Genomic DNA, 11,387 nt, shown 5'->3' on the forward strand with positions numbered 1-11,387 from the left:
GGGCACTGGGGCTGTGGCTCTCCGGTGCACATGCGCTTCCAGGGCAGCCCCATCCCTCTGCACTCCTGTCTCTGTGTGCCACCAGTGCCAGTGTGCCCGCAGGTCCCCAGGTCTCCCCCCGTACCCATCTCCCCTCCCCAGTCCCACTGCGCTGCAGGTGTCGGTGTGGTCCCCAGTCCTGCTGCTCCCCCCATCCCGCTGCATCCCCCAGGCCTGCTGTGCCCCTTTGATCCCTCTGCAACCCCCGGTGTCCCCTACAGCCCCCGGTGTTCCCCTACAGCCCCGGCGGCCCCTAGTCTCCCAACACCCCCTACGCCAACACCTTCTGCTCCCTGTGCATCCCCCACCTTCCCCGTGCCTGGGCACATCCCCTCCCCATCCTCTTGCATCCCTTGGCACGCCCCCCTTCCCCCGACCCCGTCCCGTCCTCCTGCATCCCTTGGTACCCCTGTGCCCCCCACCCTCGCCCCCACACCCCCCGTCCCCAGACTCGCCCCCGTCCTCCTGCATCCCCCGGTGCCGGAGCATCCCCCGCTCTGCAGCCCTACCCCAAGTATCCACCCACATCCTGCGATACCCCCGCACCCCCTCACCGCATCCTCCCCGCTCCGCGCTGCCCAGCGGTGCCGGTACCGGCGGATGCGACAGGCTGCGGCGGCTCCCCCCGCCCCCGGCCCCGGCCCCCCCCCCCCCTCCCGCCGCACGGCGCGTCACGGCGGGGCCGGCACCGGCACCGGCAGCGGCGGCGGTGGGTGCGCTCCGCTCCGCGCCGCTCCGCGCCCGCCATGGCGGCCCGCAGCCCCCGGGCCCTGCTCGCCCTCGGCCTGGCCCTGCTCGCCACCGCCGCCGCTGCCACCGACCCCTTCTCGTCCCAGCTGGGAGACACCGCCGGGTGCCGCGGGCAGTGCGGCCGCAGCCTGCCCCGCCGGGCCGCCGCCGTGAGTCCGGCCGGGTACCGGGAGCACCGGGGGTGCTGGGGGCAGCGGGGGTAGCAGGAGCATCGGGGGTACTGGGGACATCGGAGACATCGGGGATGCCAGGGACATGGGGGGTGTGGGAGGCACGGGGAGCATCAGCAGCATCAAGGGAACTGGGAGCATCATGGGGGGGACTTGGGAGCAGTGGGGGAAACTGGGAGCATCGAGGGCAGCAGGAGCACCAGGGGGTACCGGGGACACGGGGGGTACCGGGTGCATGTGGGGCCCTGGGGGCACGGGGAGCACCAGTAGCACTGGGAACACTGGAAGCACTGGGGGCACCAGCCCACCCCGCACGGGTGCTGCCACCACACGGCCCCACACCAGGGCACCCCCACGGGCAGCACTGTGGGGGCTCTGGGGGAGCCCCCGTGGCCTCCTCCAACACGGCTGTGGGGCTCCCCGGGGAGGGCAGCCGTTAGGGCTTCACCCGCGCTGGATTTGGGGTTCCCGCAGTGGCAGTGGCCTCCCTGGGCTGGGGGTGCCACTGGTGAGGCCTTGCTGGGGACACAGGGGGCACCTGCCCCCCAGCTGCCCCCCGCACCCCGTCGCTGGCGGGGTGGCACAGGCTTCGGTGGTGGCCCAGGGCCAGCGGGGCTGGGGCCAGCCCGGGGGCCAGTGCCGAGCCGTGGCAACCGGGATCCGGATGGATGTGGCGGCTGCTGGACCCGGAGCGTCACGGGGAGCCCTGGGTCGGGGCTGGCACAGCTGTGCTGCAGGCCAGGCTGTGGCACCCAGGACTGTCCCCGAGCCCCCGTGGTGGCACCAGGACTGTCCCCGAGCCCCTGCAGTGGCAGGGACATATCTAGGCCAGCGCCTCGGCAGAGCCCCTGCTGCCGGGGCTGGTGTGGAGCTGTTTTCCCACTCGGCTTGAGCTCCTTCCCAGCCCTGCCCACGCTTCCCTGGGGACACACAGACCCCCGTGTGTGGGGGACACCCATTATCCCCCCACGTGCATCCCCCCCAGTGTGTTCCCAGCCACCCCCCCAGTGCATGCACCCCCCGTGCACACCCGCCCCCCTGCAGCCCCCACCTCCTGCCAGCCCGTGCCAGGGCCCAGCTGGTGCCAAGTGCCCCGGGAAGAGATGGGGGGACCGGCCACAGCCTCCATGGGGACAAAGCCACGTGCCAACCCCACCACTCGGGGGTGGGGGAGAAGGCAGCTCTCCCTCCCCTGGGGACGCCATCACCCCGGTTTGGGGTGCCAGCCCCGGTGGGGGTCCTGTGAGAGGGCAGCAGTGGCCGGTGCCCAACATGGGGGTGCGGGGGGGTCCGGCTGAGCGTGGTGCCAGCTCCTCTCCTCCTCCTCCTCCCCCTGCAGGATGCTGTTCTCAACGCCTGTTACCGGGGCTGCCGGCTGTTCTCCATCTGTCACTTCGTGGATGCGAGCGCCGAGCTGAACACAACCAGGGTTGAGTGTGAAGCAGGTGAGGAGCCGGCAGCCCCCCCAAACACCTCCCGGGGGGGTGCCCCACGTACCCCCAGCACCACTGTGGTGCCTCCTGCATTCCCGAGCATCCTTCCTGCCACCCATCCCTCTCCAACGCCACATCTGGACACTGCAACTTTGTTTGCAGCTTTATGGTGTAAATTGGGGCGGGGGGGTTTGGGGCTGTGGGGCTCATCAGGGAGGTCGAACACCCCCTGACCCTGCCCCCCCATCTCACAGCCTGTGCTGAAGCCTACAGCAACATGGAGGAGCAGCTCGGCTGTGTGACCGGGTGCCGCAACCAGCTGCCTGAGGTGGAGAGCAGCAAGGAGAAGGTGAGGGGCCAGGGAGATGGGGGACCCCCCCCCGAACCCTGTCACTGGTGCCACTGGCCATCATGGGTCTGCTCATCCCTGCATCTGGCTGGATGTGCTGTGAATGCTCCATCCTTCTGGCATCACCCAGGACCAGCTGGGGAGGGGGTCACCCCTGCCAGGAGCCTGGAGCTGTGGGGTGTGTTGGTCACGCTGGGCACGGCAGGGACCAAAGTCTGTCCAGCTGCCAGGCAGAGCAGGCAACACCAGTGTGATGGAGAGCACTGCCACCCTGCTGAGCCCACCAGCCACCTCCTGCCTGGGACCCTGTGGGGGGACACTGGGACATGGGGACTTGGCCTTGGTTCCATTTCAGGAAGGATCTCTTCCTCCCACAGGAGCTCTGCCCTGTCCCTGCTCTCCCTGGAGCTAGAGGCTGCAACATCCCACACATGCAGCCCATCCCTCCATCCAACCATCCATCCATCCCTCCATCCATCCATCCATCCCTCCATCCTTCTATCCATCCATCCATCCATCCATCCATCCATCCATCCATCCATCCATCCATCCATCCATCCATCCATCCATCCACCCCTCCACCCCTCCATCCCTCCATCCCTTGGCATTTTCCCAGGGCAGGTTGGGACCAGGCGTGCTCCCTGCGCGCTCCCACCACCTGCTGCATCCCACATTATTTTGTGTCCCCTGCCACACATGTCCCTGCGACCCAGGGGCCCCATGCCCACCACCAGCCCCTCATGCTGCTTCCTCCAGAGCACAAAACCCAACTGAAGGGGCTCAATCCGGAGGCAGGGGCCAGGCAGGGCCATTCTGCCCAGTTCCCAGGGTGAGAGCCTCCATGATTGCTGCAGATCCCCCCAGTTGTCATCTCTTATCCTTCCCTGCAATTAGCAACACTTTTTTTTTTTTTTTTCCCCCTCCTACATTTAATTAATTCAGCTTTTGCCCAATTAATTAATACAGACTTTGGGCCAAGGTAGAGGCTTTTGGCTTCGTACACGTGCAGATGAAGATGAGTCTGTGCTGGAGAGAGCTGCAGCTCCTTTGGAAAACCACTTTGCAGCCTGTTTTTGAGACCTTCCCAGTGTCTGATCCCATTTCCCAGCCCTGCCCCGAGGTCAGGGATGAGCACCGGGGGCCACCCAGCTGACAGGGAGGGCTGTCACCCCCTTCACCCCCCTCAAGCATTTTTCCTTCGGTTCCCAGACAAGCAGGCAAAGCAGATTTAGCATAATAATTAGATACAGAATCTGACCTATTTATTTCCTGTTTGCTGGTTTGACCGTGCAAGGGGCTGTCGGAAAATGTTCGGAGCCAGTGGCAGGGAGCAGCCAAGCGGATTCCAGCAGGGATGCTTTAAAAATAACAAACTGCCGCGACGGCCAAGAATCCAGGGCACGGGGAGGCTGCCAGAGAGAAACGCCCTCGGCATCTCGGCCGCTCCGCTCCTATTGTTTAAAGAGCTGGTGCGAGCGCGGGGCCGGGTGACAGCTCCGGGGCTGGGTGGCGGCCCTGGGACAGGGTGACAGCCCTGGGGAATTCAGCCCCGGGTTCAGTAACCCGCCTGAGGCTGGATGACAGCCCTGGGGACCACAATCCCAGGCTTGGTGACCCTCCTGGGGCCAGGTGATGGCCGAGAGGCTGGGGGACAGTCCTGGAGCTGGGTGCTGGCACTGGGGCTGGGTGACAGCCCTGGGGACTCATTGACCCTCCTAGAGCTGGGTGACAGCCCTGGGGACTCAGGCCCAGGCTCAGTGACCCTCCTGGGGCTGGACCACAGGTCCTGCACATCCCCAGCCCCAGGAGACGCAGGTTGAGCCCCAAACCTGAGTGTCCACCTCAACCCAGCCACGTCCTCGGGGATGTTGTCCCTAGGGTGGGTGATGAGGGGACAGTGGTGACACGATGTCCATGCTCCTTTGCAGAGCCTGGTGCTGAAGGAGCCATCGTTCTCCATGTTTGATTTGGTTTCCACCTTCTGCAACGACATTGTCAGCTCTGCTCAGAGTTTCATCTCCTCCACCTGGACCTTCTACCTGCAGGCAGATGATGGCAAAGTCGTGGTGTTCCAGGTGGGGGTGTCCTGTGTCCCCTCCCTACTGGGTGCTGAGAGGGGTGGGGACCCCCCCCCTCACCACTTTCTCCCTCTTTCCCTGCTGACCCACCAGTCCCAGCCTGAGGTGGAGTATCTGGTACCTGAAGTGCAGGACACCCAGCCGGAGCGGCCAGGACTGGGGTCCAGCCTCCATGTCCCCCAGCCCCACACAGGTGCAGGGGGGTCTGGGCTGCCTTGGGGGGTGGGGGGTCCAGGAGCCTCTGAGCTCTCCTGGTTTTCACCTTATTTCTCCAGAGCTAAACAAACTACCCACTTCTCAGCTCTGATTATCTTCCCACACCCTGCAGCCACATGGAGGGGGGGAGAGTCTGGACTCAGGATCTGCTCCAAGAAGCTGCGGGATCCTCAGAGCCCCTCACAGTGGGCAGAGGGTCCCTGGGGGGAGAGGGGACCTCCCAGCACCCAACCATGTGCTGACAAGGGGAGGGGGAGTGGGACAGAGGTGCCCATGGTGGGTGCCCAGGCTCAGCATCACCTCTTCCCCACCAGGCCCCCGGGTGAAGGGGGAGAGGCCCCCCATGAAGGAGCCCCGGGACAAAGCCAAGGCGCAGCCCCCGGAGCCCCCCCAGCCGGAACATGACTTCCTCGGCTGCATGTCCAAGTAGGTGCAGTGGGGCTGGACCTGGACCTGCTGGACACCCTGGAGCAGATGCTCCCCCCTCCCCAAATTCCAGCCCCGTGCCCTGCCATAAACTCCGTCCTTTCCCTTGGGCGGGGGGCGGGGGGGTGTCACAGGCGCTCGGGCCTTCCTCGCTGGATCCTGGCCGCCTGCCTCTTCCTCTCCATCATGGTGATGCTGTGGCTGAGCTGTGCCAGCTTGGTGACTGCCCCCGAGCAGCACGTCAAGACCCAGGTATGGGGTGAGCAGTGCTCAGTGCAGCCCAGGGGGGGTGTTCCTGACCCCCTGGGTCTCCCCGTCACGGCTGGGTGAGACATGGCCAAGGTGTTTGTGGTCCCTGGCCACCATGCTGGGCTTGCCAGCATGTCCAAGCTATGTGGCACATCCCCTGCCAGCCCCAGGGTGTTCCCTGGGGACAAGGGGGTCCTGTCTTCTGCTGCGGGCCTGCATGGTCCCCTCTGCCTCTCTTGCAGCCTTTGAGCATCAATGGGGACAAGGAGTACCTGGAGGACCTGGATGGCCCCGGCGCCTTCCCCCTGCCGCCCGTCATCGCTGTCACCCTGTGCCCCGCAGGCAGTGAGGACGCAGGGCCGCTGCCCCTCAAGGTCGACCTGGACAAGACCATCCTGTAGCTGTGCCACCCCTTCCCATCACTTCCACGCCACCTCCCTGTCACTGTCCCCATGGCATTGTCCCCAGCCCTGCTCCCCTGTCCCTCTGGCTGGCCCCTGCTCCCAGAGGGGCACCCCAGGCTCTGGCCTGGTGGGGACCATGGGTACAAAACACCTTGGTCCCCCTGTCCCGAGCAGGCTCCCGGGAGCCAGGCAGCAGCTTTGCCTCCTCGGTAGACACGCTGCTTGCTGGGATCCTGGTTTCCCAACACTCAAGAGCCAAGAGCAAAGCTGCCAGAGCGGGGAGGCCGGGGGGAGCCCATCCTCGGAGCGGCCGGTCTGTCTCCTCCCGGAGCCCCCAGGGCCCCGCAGCCCTCCGGGCACGGCTCCAGCGCCGGGCAGGAGGGAGCCGGCTGCGCTGGGGGATGGAGAGTGTCTGCAGCCCTCGGGGCTTTGGCTCGGCACATCCCCGGCCTCCCACCTTGGGCTGAGCCTCCAAGGCGCCGTCTCTGGCCCTGGGAACTCCCTTCCGCCGGCCGGAGCCGATTCCCTTGGGGACCCGAAACGTGGCGAATGGATTTGGCCTTGGCAGCCGAGGAGAGGAGGGGATCTTTGTGCCCACATGAGGGCCCAGCCGGCCCCTTCCCGGAGGGGCCCTGGGATGGTTCCTTCTCCTCCCGGCTCCATGATGCCTTTGGTTGCCAGTGGGACCAAGCAGGAGACAAGGCAGCAATTCCCTGCCTCGTGATCCCAGCTTGTGTCCAAGCTCGGGCAGAAGGTGGGAGCTGCCAGAATGGCTTAATTCTGGGCTCAGCATCCCTGCCTGCGGCAGCTCAGCCCGTGGAGCTGTGGCTGATGGCAGGACCTAAAGGCAGCCAGTCTCCATGTCCCCAGGGAGCACAGGGCCAGCCCTGGGGTCTCCCTGCCAAGCAAGGACCCCCTCGGCTCACCCCAGTGCAGCCCCTCGGTGTGGTTCCCTCCATCCCCTGGCTCTGCAGGGCTCTGCTCCCATGGGCTCACTGCAGGCCTGGCCATGGCCCTGTCTCCTGCTCTTCTCCATCATTTGACTTTGTGCATCATTTTGTGGTTTGTTTCACTCTGGCATGTGGTTCCTCAGCCCCCTGCACCCCAGGGGGACAGTCCTGAGCTTGGGAGGGATGGCTTGACTGGCTGTCCCTGCCACCCCCACCTAACACCCCTGTACAGATTAACTTATTACCTGTGACCCCCCACCCTTGCAATTTTCAATCCATGTGTCGGCTACTCCCTGGCACTGGGGGGACCTTGGGGGGGCCATGGCGTGGTGAGGCAGGGGGGGTCTTGTCCCTGGTCCTGCTGGTTTTGTGCTGCTCCATATCACTCTCACCGTGCAACATATCTGGGTTTGGGGAACTGGGTTTGGGGAACTGGGTCTGGGGGGTGGGGCGTGAGAGGGTGATAGGGGGGGCCTTGTGTCCATTTTGGGGTACCCTTTTTGTTGTTGCTTTTTGGCCACTTGGCTCAGTGTGAAGCTTGGTGGAGTCTGAGGTGTCCCAGCCAGGGTGGCTCTCCTGGTCCCTGGGGTGCAGCCCGGGACAGGGCAGCTGTGGAGCCCCCCTGGCTTCGCTTCTGAAGGGCAAACCCAGCCCTGAGCTGGCTGGGCAGCACGGGCAGAGGGGAAATAAAAGGTTTGTACCAGATTTGGATGAGTTGGTGGCTTTGGGGTGTCCGGCGCCAGCTGTGGAGCGGGTCTGAGCCCTGGCATGGGAGAGCACATCTCCTTCCCAGCCCCACATCCCATTTTTTCAGGCTGAGCCAGGAGGAAAACTCTGGCAAACCAGAGGGAAATCCCCTGCCTGGGCTGCTTCGCACGGACACAGAGTGATGCTCCGCTCTGCTGCGGGGCCAGCAGGTTCCCTGGATCAAGAGGTTCCTCTTCAAGCCTTTCAGGAGATGCCGCATCCCCTGGGGAGGTGGTACCAACACCCCCGGGCTGGGTGGGCTCGGTGGGTGCAAAGAGGGCGTGGGGTGGGATGGGGGCCCTGCAGCCCAACACGTGCATCCCTCAGCTGCAAGGAGGGGGTCACACATGCATGTTCACGGTGCTTATAAAGAAGGGCTGGGGAACGGGGGCTTTTCCCACTGGAAACCACTCATTTCAAGGAGGGAAAGCGTAGCCGGCCCGTGCGGGTGCCCACCTTTCCCTCCTCTGCCTGTGTTTTTCCTGGCGTGGTGCCCGTGTCCACACCACAGCCGAGCTCTCCCCGTGCCAAGCACGACACAAACGCTCGCGCCAGGGCCTGGAGGGTTTTAGCACTTCGGTAGCTCAGCGGGGTCCCGGCCTCGGAGCCAGCAGCCGCGCGGGGCCCCCGAGGAGCCGGGGCTGGGGCTGGTCTCAGCTCCTTGTTTTCTTTGGGATACAGAGCTGGGGGTGAGGAGGTGCTGCCCGACCCCGGGGAGGGCTGCGGGTGGGTGCTGGGGTGCTTGACATGAGTTGCAGCCGAAGAAGGATCCCCAGAGGGGATGTGGAGCCTGGTCTGTGCCTGCCAGCTCCTCTGCTGGAGCACAGCCCCTGCTTGTCATCATAGACTCATGGAATGGTTTGGGTTGGAAGGGACCTTAAAGCACACCCAGTTCCAACCCCCGTTCCCACCAGCCCAGGTTGCTCCAAGCCCCATCCAACCTGCCCTTCAACACTGCCAGGGATGGGGCAGCCACAGCTTCCCTGGGCAACCTGGGCCAGGCTCTCACCACCCTCACAGTGGATAATTTCTTCCTTCTGTCCAACCTAAATCTCTCCTCTTCCAGTTTAAAGCCATCACCCCTTGTCCACTCCCTACAAACCCTTAACATGCTGCTGGCATCCAGGGTGGAGGCTGGGGGTGCAGCTGGCTGGCCACCCCCAACTTTCTGAGGCCACTTCTCACCACAGCCTGGCTAACAGTCCTCACCTCCTGGTCTATGGTTTCCTGCCCACAGCAGGTGAGCATGGGTGAGCAGACACAAGGACAAAACCCACCATAGTCCCCCCATGCCCCCACCACCAGCGATGGAGCTGGATGGAGGGTGTGACTCCCCCATGGGCTGGCTCACCCCTTGCTCTTGATGGGGCCACACACCATGAATTTTCCTTCCCCCCATCAAAAATGAAACAGGGAATGAGATGGAAAAGGCGTCGGGCAGAAAACACCCCGGCTGCCTGCTGGGGGGAGTGGAACCAGCTAATTTCATGCGTCTCCTTCTCACTGGAGTGGGGGTCCCTCCTCACCTGCTCCTGGGCACAGTTTCCTGCACCCCGAGCCAGCAGTGAGGAATCTGACTCCAGTTTAAAGGCGAGGAGCTTGTCCACGGTTGTAGCCCGGCTCCCATCCCAGGAGGGAACCTGCTTGGAGCTGCTGCCCGCAGGGTTTTCCAGCTGTCTGCACCGATCTCGGGCCTTGCCACCTCCCTCTGTGGCAGGGGGATGCAGAGACCCCTGCACTGGGGGGCTCATCCCCCAGTAGCACCATCCCAGGGTTTCTCTGTTTGCTCCTGGTGGTACCCAAGCACTGCTCTGGGGGTGAGTAGCTGCCAGCATCCTTGGTACAGCTCTGAGCTGCCAACACCATCCCTGTCCCTCCGACCAGCCAGCTGAGCCCTGCCACGGAGCACAGCACCCCCCTCCAGCACTTGGCACTGCCTGGGGGTGACATCCCACCCCCCATTTAGGCTCTGGGGAGACCATGTTGGATGGGGCTTGGAGCAACCCGGTCTAGTGGGAGGTATCCCTGTCCATGCAGGGCTTGGAAATTGATGATCTTGAAGGTCTCTTCACACCCAAACCAGTCTGAGATTCCATGATATCCTTGTCATGAGATGCCATCACTCAGCCTTGGTGCTGGCCATGGGTGCTATGGGCTGTGGGGGGTCTCACTGGCTGTGGTGGGTTTGGTCGGATCCCTCTGGCTGCTCTCTCCATGGCTGCGTTGGGCTGCTGTTCTCACCTCTGGAAAACGTCCCCTCCTTTCTCTCTGTCCCCCGAAAATCTCAGCTGCCTGGAGCTGGCCCAGCTCCATGGCCACTTGCTCCTCCAGCTGAGGAGCCGGCCACGTGGAGAATCCATTTGTGCACGGATTTCCCTCCCCTCTTGCTGTCTGCTCCCAGTGGTGCTGTCCACCCTCATTTCTCATCCTGCTCTCCCATGCTGAGACTGACTTCAGGAGCAGTTCCTTGTCCCACTGTCCCGTCCCCAGAGCCCTGTGCTGTGTCCTGCCAGGATGTCTCTGCTTGGGATCAGTGGTCCAGAGATGCCGTACAGGGTGGAAAGATCAGGACAGAAGGGTGGGTAAGGTCTCCAAGAAGTCCTGGCCTTGCACATGTGTCCCAACCCTCATTTTCATTATTTTTGACCCATTAAACCAGTTTGGAGAGGATGCAGTGTTGGGTCGCTGGGTCTGTGCCTATTGCTCCCCTTCCCACTCGCATCCCAGGGAGATGCTGCTGGACAGAAACAGCCAGGGGGAGGTTTCTTCTTCTTATCTCCTGGTAGAGGAATAAGGGTCTGCCATGAGAAAGCACAATGGGGGGAAACAGCAGGTCTGGGCCCTGCCAGAACAGGGCTTTTGAAGATCATGGAAAAAAGAGCCGGGGCTTCAAACTCGGCCAGGGAAAGGAGATTTTCTGGCTGCTCCAGCTGCCTCTTGCTGCCCCTGGCCCAGCTCCTGCGAGCACATGGCTGCAATCCGGGGCTCTCCCGACCAACACGCAGAGCTGTAAATTCAGCTTCAAGCCCAAAGGAGGTAAATCTGCATCCAGAGATGGAGGGAGGATGAGGATGTGGGATGGGGCGTTGGATGGGGTTTCAACACAAGCTCCAGCAGCACCGCTGGTCCCAGCACCATCCCAGCCCATGGGAGCTGAGCCTTTGCCCTCCGAAATGCTCCTCTGAGATGTGCTGGGCACCATCCAGGAGCCAGCAACAAAGCTCATGTGGCCTTCAAAGATGGAAACCTCCTGGTGGTGCCAAAGTCAGGCAGCCAGGCTGGCAGCAGAGCACCATGGCTGTGGACAACCACCCAGGAAAACACACCCATGGGTTTCCTCTCCCCGTCCTCCTTCCTAAGACCCAAAGAAGCGGAGCCACGGGTGATTCAACAACAACAACAAAACCAAACGAAAAACAATCTCCTCGTGCTAATGGGATTGGTTCTGTCCCTACCACGCACATTCCAGCCCCGGCTCGAGGGACCGCTCGGGGCTGGGGGGGGGAAGGGGAGGCTAACGAAGCCAAATTATGCTCCGTCTTCAAATGTCAGAGTTCAGCGCGGTGCCGCTGGCCG

The 11,387-nt window shown here is 63.5% G+C and overlaps 1 protein-coding gene across 2 annotated transcripts; it reads left to right on the plus strand.

The window, feature by feature from the left end:
• The first annotated feature begins 785 nt into the window (after window positions 1-785).
• On the plus strand, window positions 786-7,512 carry TMEM59L (transmembrane protein 59 like). 2 transcript variants are annotated; one of them, XM_051639500.1, is made up of 8 exons: window positions 786-938; window positions 2,299-2,404; window positions 2,647-2,741; window positions 4,670-4,816; window positions 4,913-5,012; window positions 5,350-5,461; window positions 5,572-5,713; window positions 5,953-7,512. In XM_051639500.1, exons 1-8 carry the CDS (start codon window positions 786-788, stop codon window positions 6,109-6,111), a joined length of 1,014 nt encoding a protein of 337 aa, XP_051495460.1. In that variant the 3' UTR covers window positions 6,112-7,512. The 2 variants fall into 2 exon arrangements, with proteins under 2 accessions (XP_051495460.1, XP_051495461.1); XM_051639501.1 differs by having other exon boundaries at window positions 5,596-5,713.
• Window positions 7,513-11,387: the final 3,875 nt, after the last annotated feature.

The sequence above is a fragment of the Apus apus genome, chromosome 24 (genome assembly GCF_020740795.1).
Source record: "Apus apus isolate bApuApu2 chromosome 24, bApuApu2.pri.cur, whole genome shotgun sequence".
NCBI lineage: Eukaryota > Metazoa > Chordata > Aves > Apodiformes > Apodidae > Apus > Apus apus.

What these genes read in the sequence shown, in the direction of transcription:
- TMEM59L (XM_051639500.1), top strand. Translation starts at nt 786, where the DNA reads ATGGCGGCCCGCAGCCCCCGGGCCCTGCTCGCCCTCGGCCTGGCCCTG. An exon ending in CAGGGTTGAGTGTGAAGCAG is followed by an intron (nt 2,405 to 2,646) that starts GTGAGGAGCCGG and finishes CCCATCTCACAG; the next exon opens with CCTGTGCTGAAGCCTACAGC. An exon ending in GCAAAGTCGTGGTGTTCCAG is followed by an intron (nt 4,817 to 4,912) that starts GTGGGGGTGTCC and finishes CTGACCCACCAG; the next exon opens with TCCCAGCCTGAGGTGGAGTA.